The 26091-nt window shown below is 39.1% G+C and overlaps 1 protein-coding gene across 6 annotated transcripts in view; it reads right to left on the bottom strand.

The window, feature by feature from the left end:
* The window catches only part of RFX4 (regulatory factor X4), an 87520-nt gene that overhangs the window by 47207 nt on the left and 14222 nt on the right, over positions 1-26091 (bottom strand). For 2 of the 6 annotated variants that reach the window (XM_071422699.1, XM_071422698.1), the window contains exons 2-4: positions 20357-20443; positions 13493-13553; positions 7528-7680 (exon numbers count right to left, since the gene is read on the bottom strand). In XM_071422699.1, the coding sequence (XP_071278800.1) occupies positions 7528-7680; positions 13493-13495 (156 nt within the window). In that variant the 5' untranslated portion in view covers positions 13496-13553; positions 20357-20443. The remainder of the gene's footprint in view (positions 1-7527; positions 7681-13492; positions 13554-20356; positions 20444-26091) is intronic. The other 4 variants (XM_071422696.1, XM_071422695.1, XM_071422701.1 and 1 more) reach the window with 3 other exon arrangements.

Genomic DNA, 26091 nt, shown 5'->3' with positions numbered 1-26091 from the left:
ACTTCAGCTTTTTCAACATAGCAGAGGTGTTTGAATAAACTTGAATTAAATATCTAGTTACTTGTATCTTTGGTTATTCTTAAGGCAATAAAATTAAATGGGTTTCTTGAGCATCCACATAAAACATGGAAAACTTTATGACCAACAACTAAAAAAGATCCTGTAAAAAAGTGTCTGTAATAGAGTCTGCACAATTTATTAATTTTAGGCACTGCTAACTGCAGGAGCTGTTCTGTTACCCACAAATGGCTGCAAGGGTGCATTCTTTCAACCTCATTACTGCCAGCGGTCATTTCTGTCACTGCCTCTCTCGCCACATCTCCGGTACTGTAATATTATAACACAAGCAGATCCAGGCTCAGCGTTTAAATGAGGAATTACAGAATCAAAGAATGGCTTGAGTTGGGAGGGACCTCTAAGTTCTTCTTATTCCAAACCCTCTGCCATGGGCATGGACATTCTGCTTTCATCACCACGCTGTCACCCATCACTCCTCATTGCATTCACTACCAAACTGTGAACTCTATGCTTCCTAATTAGTGCATCTAAAATCATCTATGATATGTCAAAACAAATCAGGGAAAAGAAATCTTATAAAGCATCTTATGTGTCTGTCTTCATGCAAGCAAGGACGGAAGAAACCAGAGAGGTCTGGAAATTTCTGAAATAACCCTTTTCCTCCCTCCTTTGTCAAAATATTAAATTTTACTCTGGGGCAACAGGTAGAGGATGGCTTTTAAAAGTCTTTCCACTAGAATGTTTTAAATTTCTGCTTTTCAAAAGACATGATGCACCTGATCTAGAGGGATGTTATTCTTCATTACTCGTATTCCTTTCTATTTGACATAATTCTAGCCTTGCTTGTAGAACTTCCCAAAGCAGAGAAGAAGGATCAAATTAACTGGCAATCCAGCAATTTCACACTGCCAGAATGAGAAGTGGATTCCAGGCTCTGCACTCCCTAGCTCAGTGAGATTCTAGAGAGATTCTACATACCATGGAATAAATTCTCTTTCCTCCCATAACAATTCTTCATAAGAGGGCCAAGTTCTGCTTCTCTCAATTCAGGTTTCAGGTTCCATATCTAGACAGCATGCTTTTCTTTTGTGAAGTGAGGCATAGAAGATATGTGTTTATTTACTAACTTCTATTGTGGTGTTTCAGTCTTAATATTCTTTGCCATGGCAGCAGCAAAAAGTCAGTGATAACAAATATAGCTACATTCTCACAGAGCTATGCTCTCCTTATTCTCACTGTGATGAAACACAAGCAATACTGATGTCCTCAGTCTTTTAAGGGAAAGGGTCTTTGGTTCATTCATCTTTGACCCAGTACCGTTCCTGCTGGGTCTTTCCAGGGTTTCCCCATCAGCTTTAGTGCTTTTCAAAATCCTCCTCTGAGACAGGTGTTATTATTAACACCTGTGTAAAGAGGTTCCTTTTGGCTGAAAAGGGCTTGGGGCTGATTCAGCATCATATTGTCTTGAGGAAATGGTCAAGGAAATTTGCACCGAGAAACATCCATTGATAGGAAAGAGCATAATCAAAGTAGCCCAAAATTCCATTTCTGTCTCTCAAATCCACCAAACTGTGTAAACAAAAGGAGAACAGGCATGACTGTGTCTATACCTTCTCTACCCCCTTGCATGTTTAATTGCATGGCCAGGAGGGAAGGCTGTAGTGTACAGGCTCAGTACTCTTGGTGGCAGATCTGTTGTCTGTCAAGATTCAATAACCTTCCCATTTCTCTCCACTTACCTTCCTAAGTTTTGGAATAGGGCATGGTCTAACTCTAGGATAAGAACTTGTTTCTAGCACTGATATGGCTCAACTGACACTGCAAAGCAAGGCAGAAAAACCGTCTTGCCTTTTGTCTAATGTCTGTGCCCAACTCTGCTTGCTATGGAGATTAGATTCTGTGAGGAACTCCAACTGAACTGGACACTGCAATGGAGCTTGCAAGACCGCTTCTCAAATTCATCTACGTAAAACAATATCCTCCTTCAGCAGTTCCTCTGGCCAGGTAGAATTCAGCCTAAGGCATGATCAAACAGATTACTGTGCCCCAACAAAGCTGCAAACACTGAGTGCTCTGCCTCAGATCCTTAGCTGAGCTGCAGCCACTTTTGGTGCTGACTTGCTGAAGCCAAGCAGATCTAAAACCCTGCACAACTCACCCTGCTCTGTACTGGTGCCAGCACAGTGCCTGCCATCACCCAGCCTATCTGTGGGAAAAGGCTGAGCGCCAGGATCCCTGCACTCTGGCAGACCCTGAGCTGTAAGCACAGCCTCTGGGACGCGTTGACAAGGCATGAGGTAAAGCAGCCCTGGGGCCAATCCATGCTTAAGGCCTAACAGGAAGCCAGATGCTTGAAGTGGCCAAAACACTAAAAGTCCCATTGCTGTAGGGTATTGAGAAAGCAACAGTCACTCCAGAGAAACTGAGGTGTCCTCACTGGTTTTCTTACTCCCCAAGCTCAAGAAGAAAAAGGCAGTGGTCAGCAACCTGAAACAGTACAAGAATCAGCTAAGTAGAGCCAAGGGAGCAAAGCCTTTTACAGCTATTCTGCAGGATCACCATGGCCCACACCAGCATGACTGCTTGCTTCTGCAGGACTTGTGTTATTATGGTCTCATCAGAGGATCTTGGCCAAGAAGATTCAGAATTGGAAAGAAAACTCATACTGGTGGTAACTGTTCTTCAGTCAGGAATCCTAGCTGTTCAAAAAGGATGAAGGGAAACTGGGGACTGCTCAGATAGCAGTGACAGACTCATTCAGTGCAATAAGAGAAACTACATCCTCACATTTACATTGATATTTTTCCTCAGTTCTATTTTTGTATTCAGTTTTGTAGAAATTGCTCATAATAGAGCAAGTGTTGTTTTAATCCATCAGAAGAGAGCGCTAAGAGTAGATGTGGCTTTGCTATACCAGTTACTATTGAGGCTACTTAAGAGCAAATTGAGAATAAAGAAATAAACACATCTTCAGAAGAAGCATCTCCTTATGAACAACAGCAGACAATTTCCTGATATGTGCATTTCAATACAAAGACAAATCAGAATGCAATCACATCACAATGTCATTACCAGAGAAGATTCAATAAAGGTCTTTTCTGCCCTTTTCAAACTTTAAAATATTATAGTATAACAGCAAGAAACTGTAAAACTTATTTATCCTAGTCATGCTTGGAGGAACAGTCCTGAAAGCAAAACTTCTGGGCATAGACACAGTGCATCATCATGAAAAAGGAGTCTGGCTGGTACAGCTTGTACCTCACTGGAGCAAAGTAAACTACTGGGGAAAAAAGGTTCTTTCCTAACCAATATTACAAGTCTGTTGTGGACTTTGCCCATTATCTAGTGAAATGCATTCACTGGAATGTAATTTTCACTTACAGCAAAGCCAGTCAGAGCAACAAAATTTGTGAGAGCATGCATCCATGTTAAACCTCTTTAAGATGCCAAAATGATGTAAAGGGACCTCAGATGGAGGGAAATCACCCTGAGAAGTGTCACCAACCATTGTTTTCCTTTTCAAATATTAGTTTGTTATTGCTTCTCAAAAGACACGCCAGGAAAGCCCCAAAAGAAAAGAAAAGAAAAAAAAAGAAATCAGAAGAGGAAAGTATTTATCCTCCAGGGGGCACATGGGAGTTGGGAAGAGCTCAGCTTCATGAGGATGCAAAGCGATTTCACCACAAGTCTCTCAGTGTTCTGGGGGAGAGATGTAACAGGGCACGGCAGGGGAATCAGCACTGCCCAGTAAATTAAAGCAATGAACTGAGGACACGGAGGATGGGACAGATCGCTGCAGTTGAGGAAGATTACATCTTCGAGGGTCCTGACTAAAAACCAGGGTACATAAAGGGTCACAAAAGAAACAAGAACAAAAATCAGTGTTGGAGATAAAAGTGAAAGAGAAGCTCAAAGAATTGCCAATGCAGCAAGCAGCTGGAAGCAATGGTAGAGCCAGGAGAAGCCTTATGGCACCCACCCCTACACCGTACCTGCTGAGGGCTTTGAAAATGCTCAAAACATTCCTGGTTTTTTTGATTCAGTGAAGGCCCTTATTAAGAATGATGTAGTTTTTGCAATTAAACCCAGTAAGAACTCTTTGCATAGTGTGTTAATAATCACCAGCATTTTATATTAACATGTTGCTCAGATAAAACCCAAAACAAGCATACATCTACACAACTTTCCCTGCAGCAGGCAGGGGCAGAACTTTCAGCTGGAAACACGTTAAACTGCTCTCCAGAGCCCCAAGGTCCCGGAGCAGAGCCTGAGGCATTGACAGCACAGGGCTGAGGAGCACAAGGCTGCCATCCTTTTTAAGTGACCTCAGCAACAGGGCTTTCACTCCTCCTGCCTGCAGACTAATTCACAGTCTGAACACGTTCACTCTGAGAGAGCTTGTTCTCATATGCAACATTTAATTGTTAATAACTCAGGGACACACCTGTCCTGCCTCGCTGTACCTCCCTGTCTTCTTACTGGTTCCATGGAGCCTTTTTACTTTTTCTGCCTCACTTTTGCACGGAATCAAAATATAATATGTTTGGCTGTCTACAGTAAGAGCAGGAGTTTAACATTGGACTCCGTACCTGATGCTGAGCTGTAACTACTAAATTGCTGGGCTCTCTCTAATTACTATTTAGTCAAGGTATATAAGAGAATACTAGGTCCTGTCATTAGCATACAATAAAAAGTACTGTATTGACAGACTAGGCAGCATAGCAGATTGGCAAATGCTGGTATAGAAAAAACTGCCTGAAATTTTTGCATGTTAAATGACTGAGTAAAACACTAAAATCTCGACTCACAAAGTTACAGCTCCCTTTTTCATATGAGAAATATGATATTAATATCCCATTAATAGCCATAATAGAGCATTCATGACTTTATATATTCTTTGTGTGGCCTAGGTTGCTTTTTAAAAGGTATTTATTTATACAGTATTTCTGTTCTTTGTTCTTCTTGTTCCTTTAATTGCTATTAGCTTGGTTTCCTCAGAAAACAGTCTGTATTACTGTCTCTCTGTTAATCTCTCTACTCCCCAGACAAATTTTGGTTTCATTAGTGCAATATTACCAAGTGTCTGAGGTCCAGCCCATGTCCTAGAGGTTTAACAGAAAACACTGTTACTTATTACACTTTGTTTTAATGTGCTGAACTCGACACCTCTTTCTAAAAACTACCCATTTGTTAAAGAAAAAGCCTTAATATTTAACATTGCCTGCAGAGCTAAAGTTTGGAGATGAATCATAAATTCAATGTGGTCTACTGAAAGGCGAACTGTCTACAATTTCACAGAACAACTAGCTCCTTTCTCTGGAGGAAATGACAGCTGCAGGGCTCCCGATGTTTCCCAATGAGGACAAACGTGTCCAGGGTCTCTGTTGCAGCAGCTAAGTGCAGAATGCCTTAAATAGCACCTATTTCACTGCACTGCTTCAACTGCCTCCAAGGCATTTTTGCAACTCACCTTGCCAATATGGTATTTAAGTCATATGATAACCAATGTTGGCTAAAACTTCATACATGTACATGCTCCAAAGGAGAAGCTGACTGCAAGATCCTGAGAGAATGCAGATGTGCCTTGCAGATTTTTATACCTATGCAGTACATTTTGTTAGCAGGAACAGGCTGGAAAGAATCAGTGGGGTCTGCTCAGGTTCTGCAGATGGAGAAGCTGGTTTCACTTTAGTATTTTCCCCCAGCTGTCTGAAGTTCCTGGACATACCAGTGGAGAATTGCCAGTTCCCAGATGCAGAAGTTATGGCCACCCAAAGTACTAGTGTGAAACAGTACCGTGATGATTGTGTAGGGCTTCCTTCCGCTCCACAAAAAAGGTAAAAACTTTCATGCAACACTGCTACAGAACTCTTTTGCAACAGAGAGGAAAACACTTGGACCACAGCACATGAAAACCACATTGGAATGCTGTGATTTTTTGATGGAAACCATAGTACCTGTCCTGCTAGGTCAAGAGACTCCTACCAATGAACAGGTCTATGTATGAGAGGCAGGAGAGAAGGGGTATAAAGTATTAAACAGGGTAACAGAACTGCCACATACTGATAAATTGTGAAAATCCTGATAAATTTATGTTCTGGTGGAAAAATTCTGGAATATTTACACCTTACAATTTACAGAAGTTTTTAGCAGCAGCAGAAGTAGCATTGTGTAAACTTGAGCCATGTTCCAAATGTGTGAGCCTGAGTGAAATCTGTTCCTTATTTTCACTGTTCCTAAATTACATGTTGCCACTATACTTATCACTTGGTAGCAATAATGTGTACAATGAACAACTTCATTCACAGTTCTGCAGTATTTAAACAGAAACCTGACACAAAATCATCTACTGAGTTATGCAGGTCTTCAAGACACAACAAACATGGTAATGTTACAACACGGTACACTTTATTTTCCTTTCCAAACTGCCTGACCTAAAGATGCACTATAGAAAATGTCACCTCATTAAATACATCCTTCACCCACTCTTTACACAGACACTTACCCTAGAAACATTTTTCTTTCTTTGAATGCCCAGAAATTCTATAGAACAAATGTTGCAAACACTAAAAGAGAACAGCTTGCAGGACAATGGGCTTCAGATTCATGCTTGCAAGCATTTCAAAAACAGTGGCAAACTCTACACTTTGTTTTTTTCAGTCTACAGGTTTTAAAGTCTTGTGACACATTTTATGGTAGAATTTCAGTTTTAAATATTATCCTGTATTTCACTGAGAGGAAAATATCACCTGACCAGCAAATCCAAAATACAAACTTTATGTAACCCTTTAGCCAGTTATTAACATCTGCTACCAGTGTAGAGTTTTGCTGCTCACACCCAGATGATGCACAGCTATGTCTGTGCTAGGAGTGCATCTCCACTGTGAATCTGGAGTTAACCAGAGTGGCTCTTACTAGAGCAGGATTGGAAAGGGAAGCAAAAGGAATCACAGTGAGAAGATAACTTAGATAGCTTGGCAGCCTGTACCTGCAGTGCACACAAAAAGCAGCTAGATGTTTTCTGGACTTTCATATCTGGAGACATTGTACTCTACCATGTGAATTTGCCACATCATTTGAGATCATTAATTCAAGGATCTCCATATTATGCTTACAAAAACAGCACAGACATGCTCCAGAACTCAATTTTACCCTTCTGTTTTTAAAAATTATACATTTGTTTAAGCAGTGCAGGTCATAATGCAGATGCATTTACACTGGCTTGTACTGAAATTCCAATTCAATTTTAACTGCCAGTTTTTTGTACCATATCGCCATCAGGGGTGATAGGCTGGGGACTGATGTACTATGAAGCCTAGCCATGGTTAGAAGTTATTCCAACCATCAAAATACTTACAATCTTAGCCTTTGTCCAATAACTTGAATACACAAAGAGATTTCATTTGTACACTTCTGTCTCTAACAGTAAAATATTTAGTTCTTTTCAGTAGTGCAAATTCACCTGAACCAGGTGAGATTTTAAGGTGTCATACAGCAGTTTAGACTTACCTTCCCAAAACTGGCAGCATTAACAGGTTGTGTGTCATTTTTCTCACAGAAGTCCAAGTAATGCATGTAGAGAGCACTTCGAGGAATGCAAACACCTTCTGCAATCTCATAATTCTCCTCCAGCCTTAAAAAGCAAATATCAAACAGAGAGAACTGCAAGTATGTTGGATGTCCTGTATGGTAAATAGTATACAAAGCTTCAACTTTTAAGACCAAACATTCTGACTTCCTCTTGCCTACTAATTTTGTTGGCTTTGTTCCTAAGTGTCTTTTCAATTAATTCCCATAGTACTTACTTGCTTCATTTGGTTCACACTTGTTATCAAAACCACAGGCTGTGAGTTCCCAGCAATCTGTTATACCCTAAAAGCATCCTGCAGTAAATAAATATAAGTAAAACCATGAAACAATAAATACTCGCTGAGGGGAAGCATTCTCTCCTTTACAGAATACACCACCTTTGCTTCATGACACTCTTTTCACTCTTGTCCAGCTGCAAAATTGCTTACCTTGAGGAAGCAGGTATAGCTAAAGCAAATAATTTGCTACTACTCGAGAGCATCCACAAAATCTTATTGTGCAATATTTTCTTGGTATTGTTTACAGGAAAAGTGAAAAAAAATAAAGAAACTAAAATCTGGATACAATCCTGGAAAAACCCCAGTGAATTAACATTCTTTTCTACCTTTTAGAAACTATCCTTATTTTTTCATTAAAAAAATATAACTATAAAAAATATAACTATAAAATTTTAAATTATATGTCAATATATGAGCAGGCATACACTTCATCTTTAAAGCTTCAAACTGGTCTCATGACAAATCTATAGATTAGCAGAAACAGTCCTTTGAAATACCATTTTTATGGCTGCTGACCCAATAAATCTTCAAGAGATATTTACATACACACTTAACATAAAACCATAATTGATCTTGTCATTGCTGGTGTCAGTCATAGGCATCTACCGTCACAAGTGTGCTTGTCTGCCTTGCTGGGTAAGGGAAAAAGTTAGGTGTAACTTCCTCTAAACTGTACTAAAAAATAAATACGTATTCTCAAAAAAAATCCAGTTTTACATAAAATAATCCCCTGCCATTTGTTAGCTGCAGAACACCTTCCAAATATCTTGTTTCTCTCCTTCACTGCCTTTTTCAGGACCTACCTACCTTTCATTTCAGTTATCGTTATAATTTGTGACTGCAAACTATTTTAATAAGATATCTGGCTAGATGAATGGAATCAGTTTGTATGGGCAACATCTATTCTTTCCTGGTTTCTACAGAAATATCATCATGGCATCTTTCCTCAATTTCATAGTGCTCTAACAAAACCTCCTTTCAAAACCTGGAGAGTTCGTCTGTATACTATAGCTGCTAATTGGAATGTCAGCTTCCGTGACCAAGACAGGACAGAAAGAAAAGCAGTTAATTATTTCTCTTCATATCTGATGAATTTTTCTCTTTTTCTTCTCTCTTTCACAGAGAGTCATTAGTCTGACACTGAAAAATGAAATGCCCCATTATACCTGAACTTTTTTTTTAATGATCAAAAACCCATCTTGCTCCACTTCTTTTATTTTCCTGTCTTTTATTTAACAACTTTATCATATTTTGAATCCAGCTTCATGCTACAGTATTGTAGAAAAAAAATGAATGCAATCTCCTACCTAACAAATCATTACCAGCTATAAAATATACTTACATATATATATACACATTTTATATAGTGTTGTAAAAAAGCCATGTGAAATCCAGTAGCTCACAATGAGACCTTTTGTACCACTACAATATAGGAATAAAGCTCCTAATCTTTCCACAGGAATGACAATTTTATTTGTCCCTATTACTGCTTCCCTGCATATACACTTACATAGTTCTAGATGAAATGAGATTATTCTATATCAGAGTCACATCTGTATTGTTGTTACAGATTTATTTTTATACTCAAGACTGTGATGTTAACCACTGTTAATCACATAGATTCTAGAACAGGTTAATTTTTATGGAGTATAACAACACATAAGGAAGTATGAATTTGGGGAAATCCATTCCCTCACTGTGCTTTACCCTGCTCTTTTAAAATTATTTTTATAAATGTTCCAGAAAATAGAATAGTTTTGTTGACTTTAGCTTCAAAATACTGTTATTATTCAGAGTACCTACACTGTAAGCCAACAAGCTGGGGGGATTAGGTTGTCTGTACTTTGAATAATTCTGTGTTTGGGGAAGTAAACACATACACACACCAAAATGAAGTAAAATAAAGTTTCACACTTACACCTTGGTCAACCAGTTCACCACTGAAATAAACATGAACATTTTAGAGGCAAGCTATAGCTTTACAGATGATAATGAGCACAGGAATATGGAATAAGCACAGAATACCAGGTATTGCTATATTCATGCCTTAACAGTTAAATTCAAGCTTGTGTAGTTTCCCAAATTATGATGGATTTGGCAGTTTCCTCAATTATTATGGATTTGGCAGTAATGTTACATTTACCAAGCCTTTCACTTCATTTTGTGTCATCAACAAAACAAAACAAAAGCATCATTCCTGTTTCCAGGAAAAGGCTATTTAGCCAGGCTCACAGTCATCCAGACACGATTCTTGGCTTCTTCAGCTATTCTTCATCCTCCACATTTAAAATGTTCAACATATTTCACCTTTAGAGAGGCACAAACATTAAGGATATCTCCCCTAGGATTGATACAATTTGTTCTTTACAGCAAGATTCCAGACAAGGAATAACTAATAAAGCTGATGGCAATATGAACCAGTGAGAAAATGTACTTATTTTGCTTGTCTTTGCTATGCTTTCCCTACTCCTTTCTTCCTCTTTTTTTTTTCCACCTGACATTTCCTCAATTTCTGTTTTTCAACACTCCATCGCCTTCACTAGCTCTAACTGGTTGTAGCATCTAACATTAAAAACATGACCAGTTTTTACTTGGCAGACACCAGATGCTGCAGACAATTATGAAGTCTCCATTTGCTAGAACAAGGGAAGTTTGGCACTGTATGCTGAAAACAATAATTTACCCCACCAATTCCACCCCTTGAATCCAGCCCAGAGACCACGTTTAGAAGACAGGACACATGCTTGCCCAAGGAATACAGATACATTTTTTAGTCTTCCCTGAGTGGGCAAATACTTGTTGTGAGGCCTGATATTCTGCTTTTGGCTGGGAAACTTTTTTCTAGTGCCTGGTACTGTGCTGTGATTTGGGTTTAGTATAAGAATAACATTGGTAACACTTTCAGGTGTTGCTAAGTTGTGCTTACCCCATGTCAAGAACTCTCCAGTCTCCCACATTGAGCCAGAGAACAGCAGCATAAGAAGCTGGGTGTGCCCATAACCAGACCAGCTAACCTGAACAGGCCAAAGGAATATTCCATACCACAGAACATCACACACAGTAAATAATCTGGGGGGAGCTGGCTGTGAGGTGCTGATCACTGCTCAAGGATGAGCTGGGCCTTGGTCAGCAGGTTGTGAGTAACTACATTGCACATCACGTTTTTTCTTGGATTTTATTACTCCTTTTCATTAACACTATTATTATTGTTGCTATTATTATTATATTTTCTTTTACTTTAATTATTCATCTGTCCTTACCTGAGCCTATGGGTTTTACCTTTACCTTTTCTCCTCCCCATCCTAGTGAGAGCAGGGAAGGAGTGAGTGAGCAGGTGTGTGTTACTTACTTGTTGGCTGAGGTTTAACTACTACACCTGAGCAAGCAAAACTGTCCAGCATGTAAAACTACACCTCCAGGAAGTGCTCTGTGAAGCAATTTACAGTGCAAAATTACAGTGCTCATCACAACAGTTTACCAACCTGGGTAAACTGGGTGCTGGGTTCTACTGCAATACAAGTAACGCAGTGCTAATGTGTCTGACTTCCCAGAACAGGGGAAACTGCACATCATCACCCAAAATAAGCTTACTACTTTAGCACTTTGACCCTAACTTTTGAGCTTCTTATTTTATTTAGTGTATCAATTTCTCCAGGAAATACCAATTCAAAGGTGCAGTACATATGCTGGAAAGCATATGGAAACTACAAGAAAACTGTTCTGTAGGTATGGCTCAAAAGCTGGGAAAGTTTTAACCTACATGCCTGTTAATAAATTCAGCCAATGGTATAATTCAGTTTTACAGCAGCTGAAGATTCTAAACATGAAACTTCTTTGCTTTCTATTAACTCATGGAATTTTGGGTGGAAGATGAATGGAGGAAATTGCAGATGCTCCAGAAGACTCAAAGGGGAGAACATTTAACCTACTTCAACATGTAAGAAACATAATGCAACAGACAGGTAGTAAGCCAGTACACTAGCAAGAGAGTAGGGAAGAAGTTGCAAGCAGCCTTTTCAGAACCAGAATTCTGGAATTCTACTGCAAACACAGCTGAATGAGCATTAGTGTGCACACTACATTCCAGCGGGGCTCAATATCCCAGGAGTTTAGGGATTTACTAACCTTTATGACTGATGAAGCTTGAAAACACTTGGCAAAAGACTGTTTACAGTATTTCCATGTTTTCTGTTGGGAACAGTATCGCTGGATGTTCTAATTAATGCCGGCTTCTTGGCTACGACATTATTTGCTCCTGTGGAAAAGGCTCTTAACTGACTTCAGTACAAAATAAACGCTGCTCTGAATCTGGGACTGGTAAGACCTGCTTACTATTTTATTTTAGCTAGATGGTTCTTTATTATCCTGTTTGAACTGTGTTGAAGCTGTGAGAGTTAATAATGAAAAATAATAAATGACCACAATGACGTTTCATTATTATTTTAATAATTTTCTCTCTGTCTGTAGTTACTACTTTTCTTGAGTGTCTGTTTAAGAAAAGTCCTTCACTTTCCTTGAACTTCTGAAAAACAGGACTTTTGTGATACAAATAGGTACAAAGAAACAATAGCTCCAAACTAAATGCCTTTATTTATATTTGCCCATCTCATTATTTGCATTGAAAGTGTCTGTAAGTTTCTGAATACTGGCAGCAACCTATTCAAAATCAACCCATAAGTCTTCTGGTTTTTTAGTCTAAAATCTCACTAATCAACTTTAAAAAGCAAATAATCTTAATTATTTAAGAAATAATCTAAATCATTTTTGCATGTTTACAGAGTCATGTAATTTCACAGGCACAAAAAATGGAGTAAAATACACTGAATGAATTATTCTTTTCTGTTTTTTTCAGTGAAATCTCCCAAGAGACCGACAGAAGCAGAGAAAGAAGTTTGCTAACATTTTGCTTTTAAAAAACTCACATTTTTTTACCAATAATCTTATATTTTTTAATATCTAAATCAAGGCAAAAGTCAACAAAAGTCTAAGAGATAGCCCTATGGTAAGGGATGTCAGAATTAGAGGTACACGTTATGGAACATGCAGACTAAAATACTTCTGCAAATTACAGGGAACAGCACTTATTTTTATAGCACTGTAGACTAACTCTCAAACTATCCTTTCTTTCTTCCTAATTACCCTTCCTTTTTTCTCCTCACTAACTTTGCAATCAAACCTCAAACTCTTTCCTTTTGTTGTCTTCTATGTTAAATTACAGGGATCTCATGTCAGTAGAACAGTTGGTATGGGTGGGCTTCATCAGACACTGAAACAAATGTGAGTCTTGAAAAAAAAAGCTCAGTACTAGTTTTCTTTTTGCAATAAATGTAACAATGATGACAAATCACAAATAACCAGCTGGTAGGGTGGCATATAAATACATTAAGTTGATTTTTTAAACTGTATCAGAAGTTTCTTCTGTTCAAACAAATCCTGTAAGACATTTGTTGAGAAATGCTGTACAGGTTACAAATGGGCACATGAAACACTTACAGCGAAAGGATCTTTAGAACTCTAAGATGGCCAAGAGCTCTATTCCATCATCTGGAAAATGCATTAGAAAAAACACTAATAGATTTTCTTGATCTTTTTAAAAGGCATCTTACCATTGCAGTGTAGCTGGAGTTGAATGCGGTTTTGATGCTCTATTATTTTCTTTTTCCTCATCTGTTAAGAAACAAACAAAAAAAGCTGTGTGATTTCATCAGGAATTTCTCAGGAATTCATGAACTGTTTTTTTAAAATGTTTGAATGGTTAGAATTTTTTTAACTAATTAAAATAAATTTTAAAACAATTAAAATGTGCTCAAGTGCCAAAGCTTTCTCAAAATTCTGGCTAAAGTTCAGAAATGTAAATAATGATGTTCCCTAAACTACCATCTGTAGATACTGCTTAAGGCAGTAAAGTCTGCAAATGTCACTGATAGCAGGAGCAGAGTGGTGCCTAGAAATATTGACATTGAAAAGGATAAATTTATATGGAAAAAAAGCAACTCTTAGATCTCTACCAGCATGTGAGAACATGTAAACAGTTTCACTCACTGTAATGGAACTGTTGCCTTACACAAGTTTTATATTAGATAAGGCATTTAAACTAATGGGGTACACCCATTGTTTGATCTTAACATAAGGTAATTATTAGATGTTTATAAATTTACAGGGATTAATTCTGAATGAGAATAAGTGTATATTCTGTTATATACTTTATTCCTTTTCAGATGATTTCTCTGATAATTTTCCCCATTAACTGTTTCCAAGGCAACTCTGGTTTGCTGACTTTCCAAAAATTCAGATAAAAGATGAATAAAGAAAAAGGTAATTAAAATAAAACTTCAAATATTGGATTCTTCCTAGGAGGCATTTGTTCTTTTGAAACAATTTAGAAATATGTATAGAATACTTCTGACTAAATTGTGTTTCATTAAACATATAAAACATTCCTGGGTGAAAGCTGAGTGGAGCACAAGCAACAGCTCCAGAATGTTATTCGTTGGGAAACAGTGTTGTATCAAATACGTTTTGAGATTTTAACAGCTTTGTCCCCGATGAAAGCATTCAGCATAGATGGCTTTGATACCTAAACAATAGGGTAAACCTGTACACCACGCTGCAAGTCACATTTCTTCATGAAATTAACTTTTAGAAGTAATTTAAGTGAGCCTTTAGGATGCGGGATCTTACGGGAGCAGCGCTATCTCCTCTGCACGTCGGACCCTCTTGGGAGGCCTTTTGAGCTGTGCGGGGAACCCACGCACACAAATAGCACCCCGGGTTGGAAGGCTCTGCGTGCAGCCCTCGTCCCCCAGGACTCCTTGCCTTACCCACGGGAAGCTGTGCCAGCCGAACATCCTTTATCCCGCGGCCGCTCCCCTGAGCGCCAGCAAATCCCATTCCGCAGCTCCCCGCGGACCCTCAGCACAGCCCCCCCCCCCCCCCCCCCCCCCCCCGCATCTGCATGACAACGGGCCCCTAATTATTGGGCCGCACACTCCCTCCCTGCCTTTCAGGGCCCGCTTTTATTCAGCGCACAGGACTAATATACACATCTCAAATCACTTTTAAATTGTGGGTTTCGTTTGTTTGTCCTAATCAGGCGGTCGGCGTGCAGCAAACGCGGGCACACGGGGCCTGAATGCCGAGGGGCCGTGGCTGCCGCCCCGCACGCCCAAGGACCAGTCATGGGATGGTTTCCACCTGTGCTAAGGGGGCTGAATTCCCCTCCGGAAACGTGGCAGACATCAAACTTCAAGTCAATATCTAAGTTACACAACATCTCTACACCCTTTCCATCCCCCATCCCCGCAGCTTTTTTTCACTTGCACTAAGAGTGAGCTGCTGAGAGCAGGTGCTTTACTTCACCTGCCCTCAGACAAACGTCACGCCCGCCATACTCAGCTCCTCCCACTCAAATCCTCCCTAAGGATTTGTTTTAACGACACAAACAAACAATTAGGTCATAAACTGCAATTTATATCTCCTTCCTCAGGTATGTTTGCCTCCTGGGGATCCTTCTTAAAGACCCCTCAGCATCCCCCCCCCAACTGTCCCTTAAAACCAAGAAGGAAAAGATGGACTTCAACTGTAACTCAGAAAATTTCTTTTAAGCATTAATTTCCATTGAACAACTGGATTTTCAACAAAGATAAATTTTTCACAGAGTTAGTTCTTGTCACCCCACAGTGAATTCTCTGTACAAGAAAATAGTGCAACTTTGTTTTCTGTCAACGAACCAGCTACCAGCCAAACTTTCACTTTTCTATTAAAAAGATGGAAAGGGATGCAGATGGTACGGGAATAGATCGGACCTAGAAATACGAACTTTCAGTATTACATATAAAAGCTCTTAATTCTACCTTGTCTAGTTTAACAATATAATCTCAGATAATTGACTAGCAGAAAATAATAAATAGCTTTATACTTTATATTTTAGCTGTCAGCAGAGCACCTAATGGTGTCCATATCAAGCAGAGAATGTTTAACTCTTGACTCAGGTCCAATACCAGATCACTTTGTCTAACATGAAAGAGGGAAGGGAAACAGCATTTCTTACTTTTTGGCCTGTCATTTTATCAATTCACATCAAAACAACACTGTAGATTAAAATAAAGGCATACCTTTTAAAATGCAATACTTTTAAAATCCAACCTATTTTGTAGGAAAAGGAAATAAAGTCACTGAAAAGAAGTCCTGCTTCAAGGCACTGTCAAAGAAGAGACATGACAATTCTGTAACAAATCCAAAAGGTCTTGAAGTCACAAGGAAAAATCTTGTTCAATTCACAGTCGCAGGGATTCGCACAAAGCACCCCAGGGAGAAACCCATGTAGTGTGCTCACGCCACTGCCAATAGGAGGACTACCAGCATCTCAAGGAAAAAGTGTCTTCAAGGTACCTGATTAGGTGGAAAACCTGTACTCATCCCAAACAATGCAGATAACAGCTTAGACAACTGCAAGTAAAAGTCTCAGCATAGAAGGGGCCTTCAAACATAATAAAACTAGGAATGTTCTAGAAAAACAGTATTTGTTGGCTCACAGAGATATCAGAGGATCCTTTTGTCCCAAATTGCATGGAAGTTCTTTTGCTAACTGCTCCATCTTACTTCCAAAATTCTGTTCCAAAGCCACTCAAGCGGAGTCCTGTTTGTATCTTGTGCATGTTTGTATCTTTGTGGCTTTCCTAGAAGTCTCAGTGGGATCCTCTAACTCTTGCTGTCTGATTCTAGGTACAGCTCAAGGGATTTCTTACTTCTTGGTGCAAGACATGGAGACAACAGAAGCTGTGCTCAGCAGCTTTGAGCCTGCTGCCTTAAACACAGGGAGTGGAACAACCTGAAGCGAAGACACCCCTTTTTTGTAATTGTGTTGGTGTTAGTCTGTTTATCATAACGAAAATGGAGCTAAGTTCTTCTTTCCACTATGGAGGTAGTTGGAGAGCCTTGTACTTTCCAGTGCTGCCTGCATGTGTCTCAAAACCAAGAAAGAAACTAACATGATGTTACTATCTTTACATAGATAAAATCCTTCCCTGAGTTCAGGTAGCTGTACACTTTTCAGAGGAATATCCTCTTCCTCTGTACCCCCTGCAGGCCAGATTCTGACTGTTCTCAGAAGTGATTTGGCCTTAGCCAAATTAAATTATAGTACTAAGCTATCTTGTCTCCTATTTATGTGTAGCCATAAATGAGATCCAGGCTCATCAGCATGCATTCCATGCTTTTAGAATAGTGGGAGATTTTAAAAACCTCTGAGAAATAAGGGAGCATAGTTTTCACTGAGTAGGTATAACTGAAAAAGAAGGAATTTTCTCCAAGGAAAATTTCAGTAAAAGCAAGTAGCTCTTTTTTAAACTTTTTTTTTTTTTTTTAAATAGAAGAATAAGAGGTTTACTTCAAAAAAAAAACAAAGCTGCTGGGTAAGTCATTACAGCCAGTATGAACATGGATTTTGAACACCACTTTTGAAGCACAAAAAGTAGTCTGAATATTTTCTTTTATCTCATAGGAAGTTTACACATTCACATTTCCAAATAAGCAAGAAAATTTGGACAAGCAACCCTTCCACTTCATCAAGAAACATCATAATTCCTTCCCCATGGAACTGAAGTTGAAACTTTTGTAAGCCTTTGATTGTATTCTTCCAGACCTCTACTTCAATTTAGATAATCTGGTTTAATGCACAGTACACAGAAAATGTTATGGAGTTGGTTTTTTTCAATTACTGGCTATAAGATTGTACCGTTCCCTTTTCCTGTGAATCTTTTGACTAACATGGAAGTGGCAGCTGGAAAAATGTTTTAAAAGCTGGAAAATGAAATAAAATTTAATGATAATTTTTATATTAGAATGTAAAGACTGTGGTTTGGAAGATGTCATAAAATGTTCCAAAAGGGTAAGAAGCACTCCAGGAAGCACAGAGGATATGTGAATCCATGGCTATGAGTCATCACTTCCTTTCCCAGTGTAATGCAGGTTCAAGAGGCCTGGGGGTATCTGGATAAGAATGGAAGATTGCAAAGGACCCCTGTGGCCTGAAGTATGGTTCTGTAGCATACTTTAGCTGTAGAAAAGGAGACCAGCAAAACTATTATTCCTGTTCTAAAACCCTATGAACTCTAAAATCATCCAGGAAAAAAAGAGTCACAAGAGCAAGCATTATGCCCAGTAAAAACATTATCGGTTCACAGCACAAGTTCTCAATCTTCAGTGGAGCCAAGGCCCAAAAAAAAAACAGGCAACCCACCCCAGCTGAAAACCAAACCCACATTTTCCTTGGTAGTCCAGTCAACAGCTGCCTCATGTATGTAGAGACAAAAAACTAGTCAAGAGAAAGGTGGTTTAGGCTTTCTTTTGGTTGCAGATGAAAACTGGACCAAAACTGAACCTACACTGACAACAGCAATTCGATCACCATTTTGAAGAATTCAAATAGGGTTATGTGGGTTTTCTCAAAGCATTTTGCCTCCTGCTTTGTTTGTAAATATATGACAGAGGCTGGACAAAGACTGACATGATGGTTTGGAAATTTCTGGTTGGTTTTTGGGTGGTGTTAGAAAAATGTTAGAAAGAACTCAAGGGCTAGAAGGGAGCACATTGGACAATGATTTCTACAGTGAAACTTCTAGTTTGTTCTGGATTTCACAGATTATTGCTGTGACTTATGTTGCTTTCCTACTTCTTCACCTTCTCCTCTCCCTCACCTCCCCCTCAAAACAAGGATGACTTTTCAGGTGGATTAATTCTCTTATCTGCACTGCAGAAATGCTGGTAATCAGTGCAAAGGAAGCATCTGGAAGAACTGGCTATTAAGAAGGAAGCTAGATAAAATCAACTCTGCCTCTCATTTGGGTTTCCATTATATGCTGTGACAATGTCTTCTGCACACAAATAGAGGAACAAATTCATTTATGTATTTGTTTTATCAGTTCTAAATTCACTGCCTTTCATTATCATTGCTTGCTCCTTATTTCAAGAACCAGAAAACAGAATGAGCCACCATGCCATCTTCTTAATGCCACTGTCTGAAACACCTGCTCTTGTTAATCACACAGGTCCTCATTTTACTGGCTCCACCTTTGTGGAAGTTTCTCATGCTCATATTTAAAGCACATTTAACAATCCTGAATTCTGACTCTATGCAGAGTCTGAAGACACATCTTACTCATTACAGATTCCTTCCATCACTTTCTCAGTAGCATCAGAGTGAAATGAACTTTGTGTATCTCACAGGTTCTCATAAGATTCAAAATGACAAGCTGCTGATTTTATTTTCACTATAATCCACAATAATTTTTAAAGATAAATTAATTTCTACTCCTTAATTTTTAAAAACAGAAAACCCCAAACCTCTCCAAGTTTCACTGTCAATTTTTAAAGATTCTTGTGCATGGTTCTTAGCTTGTGAGTCATGAATAAATACCATTTTTCTACTAACATCTTCCTTCTCCTTCAGAAATATTCCCTCAAATATATCCCTAGACAAATGAGAGTAAGGCCCCAATACAGCAAATTTCATGATCAATTACAATATTGTGCTACCAGGCATGTAGTTTTACCACAATGTCAAAATAAATAATTCTCTTAAAATGGAAAAAAAAAAAAAAGTAAAAGGGAACTGCAGCAATGAAGTTATTTAAAATACACTTTTAAAACACATATTTACAAAATGTAAATTACTAGTTACTGGATTAAAGAATTCCATCTGCATTAATATCTTGTAATGTGAATATATGAATTCTGGAGATGAAAAGTAACATGGAGAGTATTTTGCTTTAGGCAAATTAAGCAGAATAGAAATTACATAAACAGGGAAAACTAAATGGTAGGCTAGAAATTGTCTTGCAATTTTAAAAACAAAAAAAAAGGTTGTTTTAAACTACTTTGAAATTATTTTGATTACCTGCTATCGTTAAAAATCAAGATCTAAAATTGCTATCACTAGAAAAGACAAAAAAATACTTGATTTAAAATCAGATAGATTAATAAATTTTTTCCCTCTCTGACTAAAAAGAAAACAATATCATGTTTTAGTAAGTGATTTTTTAATCTCACAATTGTTTAATTCTTAAATGGAAATATTTTTTTAATTTATGTTCTGATATAGTAGTATTGGAAAACAGCACATTTTTCCCACATATTTTGACCACAAGGTGTCCACCAATGAAAAGCAAAACAGGTGGTTTTTCTTCTAAGCTGATCCTAACAGCACATTTTAGTGGTCATTCAACCTTTATTCAGTGACACACAAGTTCTTCTGATTGTTTTAACCAATAAACAGTACTATTTCCTTTCAAAAAATGTAAATATCCCAGAAAAAAAGATTACATACTATAAAACTATTGAGTATGTCAAGTGAGTAGACTCCTTAAAATACACAGTACTAAAAATTTAATCGAGCTGTAGCAACTTATATAGCAGGAAATGAGCACTCGGACATGTTCACACTCACTTTAAATGAATGACAAGTTACTTACTTTCATCATTAGAAACATTCCCCAGAGAGGTGTGACTGGAATAACGTTTGTTTTCACTTTCATTGAGACATCGTTCAATCCAACTCTCTGCAAAAATAATAAAATATGCTCTTTTGTTTGTTTGTCTTTGCACAAAATATAAACTTGCAACAGATAAATCTAAATAAAATGTCAGCATTCAACAGATTATGATCTTGAACATTTGTATTAAAATATGCTCGGTCTGAGGATATTTAGCAAGAAAAATCTTTCTTGCTTTTAAACTTAGCTGTTGCTTTCTAGCTTCATTTTTTGGGGGTTTTTTTTTGGTTTTTTTTTTTTTTTTTTTTTTGCTTTTGAACTACAGAGGCTGAAACACTTCTGTGTACAAAATAAAGGTCCTCAGGATATTCTGTCCCCCATGACATGATACATTAAAAAATAAAAATCAAATTAAACATGGAAATCACATTAGTTTTCAAGTCTTAGTCTGGCAAAGGCTTATATCCTCGAGTATTCCCTCTGGTTTTGGAAGAAATCTTACCAGGTAAAAAAATCAATAATTCATGTGAATTTGGTTAAATTGAGGATCAAATGGTGCTCTGTGAAGCTCAGTCCTACAACGTCATTCACACTGGTGGAGTCCCAGGCACTATCTTTTCCTCACTGGTACAAGTCCAATGTAGCAAGTCAGCAGCTGCTGAGCTGCTCAAACCTTTGTCACCCCACAGTGCAAATGAAACCACTCCTGTTCCTCCCTGTTTTTCAATACATTCCCACCAGTCAGATGAGTTACCTACAGCATTACATTGATTTGAATCCACTGTTCTTCCTGGAAGCTATAACTTATGTCCCCTGATGACTTTAGAGGATGCACCAGGCTCAGCAGAATATACGGTTACAGGTCTTCAGGGCAAAACTTACACCTTCTTATGTGTTTCCTTGGACAAAGTATGAAATATGAGTTCTTGAGTTTGTCTAAATCCCTAGGTATTGCTACAATAAACTGATCTCCCTCAAAAGATTATTTTTCAAGGGTGTGAACGTGGGCAGAAACGAGTTTATGCTCAGAGAACTCCCTATGGTCAAAGCAAGAAAAAGGAGGGATAGATGGAAGTCTGCAAGGCAAGCCTGCAAGTTATGACAGAAAACAACTCCACTGAGTGAAGAGATACACAAGAAACAAGGGGAAACAGGCCTCGCTGTCAGCAAACTGTCAGAGCCAGAAACACCTTCAAAAACATGGAAATGGCTCCAGATTCCTTTCCATAAGCACCCCCCCTCCCCCCCACCAGCCACCAAGCTACCTGCACAGCATAGGCAGTAGTCTGCCAGCCAGCAAAAGCCCATCACAGCAGCAGGCTTGAAGGGAAAGCAGGAACCCAGCATCTTGGGAAAGCTGCCCATCTGGTTTACAGAAGATAAAAGTTGATATGACCTAATTTCAGCACTAGATGCCAGTAAACAAACAAATGGTCATGGCCAAATACATTCTGCAGGAAAAAATGCTTTTTAAACCCAGGCAGTTGTATAAACCTGTGCATATTCCTCTGTACACATCTCCTCTACTGCCATGTAAACAAAAGGGCAATGGCACCTGTGCAGAATCTCAGAAAGGGTGTGCTGAGAACCCTTCAGAGCTAATTTGCAGGCCTTGCCACAGGACTCCAGGTACTGTTGCTTTGTGTGCTTGTGGTTTTCAGACAGTGTTGTGGCAGCTCCAGGCTATTCCCCTCCCCAGTTATTCACAGTAGGAACATGCTGCAGTGCTGCCCTCACCAATCCTGCGTGCATCTTCCTCATTCACCACCAAGATGTCCCTGCGTGCATCTTCCTCATTCACCATCACACTTGTGCCTAAGAAGCCTCACAGCCTGTTCCCTTAAGGTACTTTCTCTGAAAACCATCAAAAATCCACTTGTTGGCAATAGATTTTTAAAGGATATTTCTTCTTCCATCAAATTCAACACAGCCTTGTTTAAAAATCACTGTAAGACTGCTGACACCATGATATAAAACCTGCCAGCAGGGCCCGTGCTGTGAAATCAGCCCCTGCTCAGTTACAAACCCACAAGCCGGCGGCAGCTCCAACTTGGAGACTTTCCCTGGTTGTGCTGCTCAACTGCATGGGGTGGGGACGTATCACCTCCTTGTCTGAGGGCCAACACAAGAATATGGCTGCTTTCTGCCAGATTTCTTTTGCTGCCCTAAAAATGAGCTCACAGCATCTTCCCAGTCCTATATTAGTACTGTGAGCTGTCTCACAGGTGAAGAGAAACTTGCTGCTGAGAGCAACATCAGAGAGAGGTGCAAGCAGCCTTGGGAAAGATTACCCTACCTCCTCCTTTCAGCACACAGCCATGGCTGTATATAATTCCCTTGGCTCTGAGCCCAGCTGCAGGGAGTAAAAGCAAAGGCGGCTGCCATTAGCACCAAGGGGAGACCAATGCCCAGCTCTGCCCTTTTCTTTTCCTGCCGGCACTGAGAGCTGGGAAGCTGGGATGCATCCTCTTCCCTCGGCAGCAGAGAACTGCCAGCAGCCATCTTTAGTCAAATTCCCTGCCTAAGTAGTACGAAAAAAACCCCAACTTTTTAAGTGTCACTCCATAACCATTTTCATAATCCTCGTTCAAGCAGTGTCTGTGATAGCTGCGCACATTCCCCTTTTTGACAGGAAAACCGGCCAGTTTACACTGCCACGTATAAAGCCTGGAGCATGGTGCAGTTACAGTTTAATTATGTGCTGCAGCTCCTTTGGTCCTGAATCACCCCAGTTCAGCCTGCTGCAGCCTGAGTCTGGCTTTCCCTTTGTGGCTTTGCATTTAAATAGCTGATAGAAATTCTTCAGGCCTGAAAAGATACACGACTTGTCTGGCAGCAAAGAATGAAGAAAACTAACTCTTTTGAGCAAAAATGTCAGGGAGTTTATGGCAAATTTGTCAAATTATTTGGCAGATGACAAAATGTGACAAAACCAACTATTTAAAAGCTGTATTATCTCATAAACCAAATTATGCAAGTATAAATAAATAAATATTCTAATATTAACTTCATTTACTAACTTCATTTAGTAATTTCATTTAATAACTAGCTATTTTTCTACTGTTGGCATTTTTACAAGGCTTTTAACTCCCAATATTAATAACAGTGTCTTCAGGTATTAAGAGAAAACACAACTACAGTTTTGATAAAATTTTAAATAGTCCCATCAGCCCACAGATCCCAGGCACAGTAACACCTGCCCAAAATAAAACAAAAGGAGAAAGAGGCAGAGCAAACAAAATCAAAACTCAAAATTAAGCTTGACTTTTATAAGGTCTTTCAGAGTTAATAACATTAGATCTTGTTCCAGGCCTAAGGAACACACTGGGTTCCCTCTACATGTTGAATGTGCTTGTCCTCATGACACATGGGTGTGCCTGTCCCAGCAAGAAAAGGCCCATGGGGAAACTCTGGTGTCTCCAGGCTGTGGTTCCATCCCAAGGCTGGCACCAACCGCATCACACTACTGTTCTAAATATGCATTGAGTCATGTGGGATGGAATTTTTTTTGCAATTAAAGCTTAATTATTGCACTTGAACCTTAGTTTTCACAGGCAGGATTTCACAGCAGGAAAACTTACAGTGATGGAGAGTTCAGGCAGCAACTAAGCAGAAGTGCATATCAGACCTGATAACAATGATGAGTCGTTAACACAAGATGAGAAACCCAAAATTTCCAATGGGAAGTGTTTGTGAGAACAAAAGAAACTACATCCTAATATAGGCCATATTTTTACTCACTGTGTTTTTAGTGCATCAAGCCTTAAGGCATTTCCTCTCCCCCTCTAGGACTCCTTCCCATCAGGAGTCCCAGCACACTGTACCCTCAATTGTACTGAAACTAGGATCAGCATTAGTGAAAAAGCAAAATAACAGATTAGGAATAGCTAATAGTAAAATGTAGTATAGTCACTTACTCATAACTGTGTCACAGTATGGAAACTATCATAATCTAACTAGCAAAGAAAGAAAATAATGTTTTTAATGGAATTTTGAGGATCCATCTTCAAATATCATAGCAACTATTTAATTTTGCACAGGTCAAGAGTGAACTGTAGTGAAACACACAACTGTGTTCCTCAGCCTTAAAATTTTTGTTATACAATTTTGCATACCACTAAATGCAAATACACTGTATCTGCTGTGGTCTTCCTACATGAGGGAAAGGAGACCATTATTCAAATTACAATAATTTTCCCAGTGTAAATATTGTGACAGAATAAGTTACTATTACACCAACAAAAAAATTAGAAATTGTTCAAAATTAAATGCTGAAAGATGAATTTAAAATAACTATGGAACTCTTTCTGCCCCTATTTTTGCCTCTTCTCTTTTTGATCCCAATCTTTCTAAAGCTGGCACATCCACTGAGACTCAAGCATCAGAGTATTTCACTTCCATTCCATGTGCCACACTTTTACCAAGAGAAGTTTAAACTGAATTTGTTTTCAAAAGCAGGCAGAGCAGAAAGTGTAGCTTCACCCTATCCCTACCAAGCCACTTCTTTTCAACAAACAGCGTATTTTTAATTGTATGGTGTTTCAAAGATTGAGCTGGGGAGGTCGGCTTGGGAGCTCTGAGACAGAAATATGCAAGAGATGTTTAGGGGCAGGAACTTTCATGAAGTATCAGAAATAAGAAGCAGAAATGTTCTTGAAATTTATCTTTGACAAATTATTTTGACATTTTATCTCCTTCAGAAGTAAAAGCTTGCTTCTGGAACACATCTTTGAAAGGCTTCTCCTCCAGAGCCTGAGTTGAGGTGATGCAGCAGAGGAGCCTGTGTACTGCCAGTAGATTTAATGAGATAATTACTCCCTGTTTCTGTAATAGTTATTAGCTACCTGTATTTGCAGCCCACAGCACTCGTTACTCCACATGGGCATGCTGTAGCAAGAGCAGGGCAAGAGCCACTCAGGTTCCTCTCTGCAGAGAAGAAGAGATGGATCTAAACACAGCCACAATGGCTTCTGCTCCTGCTGTCCTGCCAGGAGGGCCAGGAGTAGCTGCAGTAACAGCACCACCTGTAATCACAGCCTCTTCTGACCTTTGGGAACCGCTGTGGCCACAGGCGATGGGGGGGCTATGCCACACAGCTTGGAACTGAGCATACCCAGAGCTGCTGGCTACAGCCCTGTGGGCATGTGTGTATGCCCTGAAGGGAGAGAAGGAGGGTTCATGGGCAGAACAAAGCTCTGTGGCCCCCTAATCTGAGCTGCATTTTGCTCACCTCATTCCCTACACAGTATATACAGTACTGGTTTTCCAGTTATGCCATATCCTCTGATCCATGTGTGGTCACAGCACTGGTATAATTGGGAATCACTAATTTTTTGAAAGTGTATGAGATGAGAATCCCCATGTCCTAGAGACACAGCCAAGGCTTTGATAATGACAAAATTTGCACAACCATTTATTTCACCAAAGCCATAGCAATTGCATGAAAAGCCCTCTTACGTGCTTTCAGCTCTAGACTGGCTCTCATATTCCAAATTTTTAAGTCACCAAAAAGCATGACAATTTATTTAGGGAGCTGAACACAGACCAGCTCTTCTTCCACATGAGTTTGCATGTCACTGAAATAGAGTTATCACTGGAATAAGAATATAAGATTTGATAGGACCCAAACCACTTCTTGTGCTATATACTAACTTGGATGGCACAGCTGCAACAGTCCAGCTCCTTATCTTTATTCATGATTGCTCTTGTAATTT

Source organism: Agelaius tricolor, unplaced genomic scaffold (assembly GCF_023055355.1).
Source record: "Agelaius tricolor isolate 1412-34295 unplaced genomic scaffold, bAgeTri1.0.p SCAF_3, whole genome shotgun sequence".
Taxonomy (NCBI): Eukaryota; Metazoa; Chordata; class Aves; order Passeriformes; family Icteridae; genus Agelaius; species Agelaius tricolor.
Note: the sequence above shows the minus strand (reverse complement) of the source record. Positions and strands in the feature narration are given on the sequence as shown.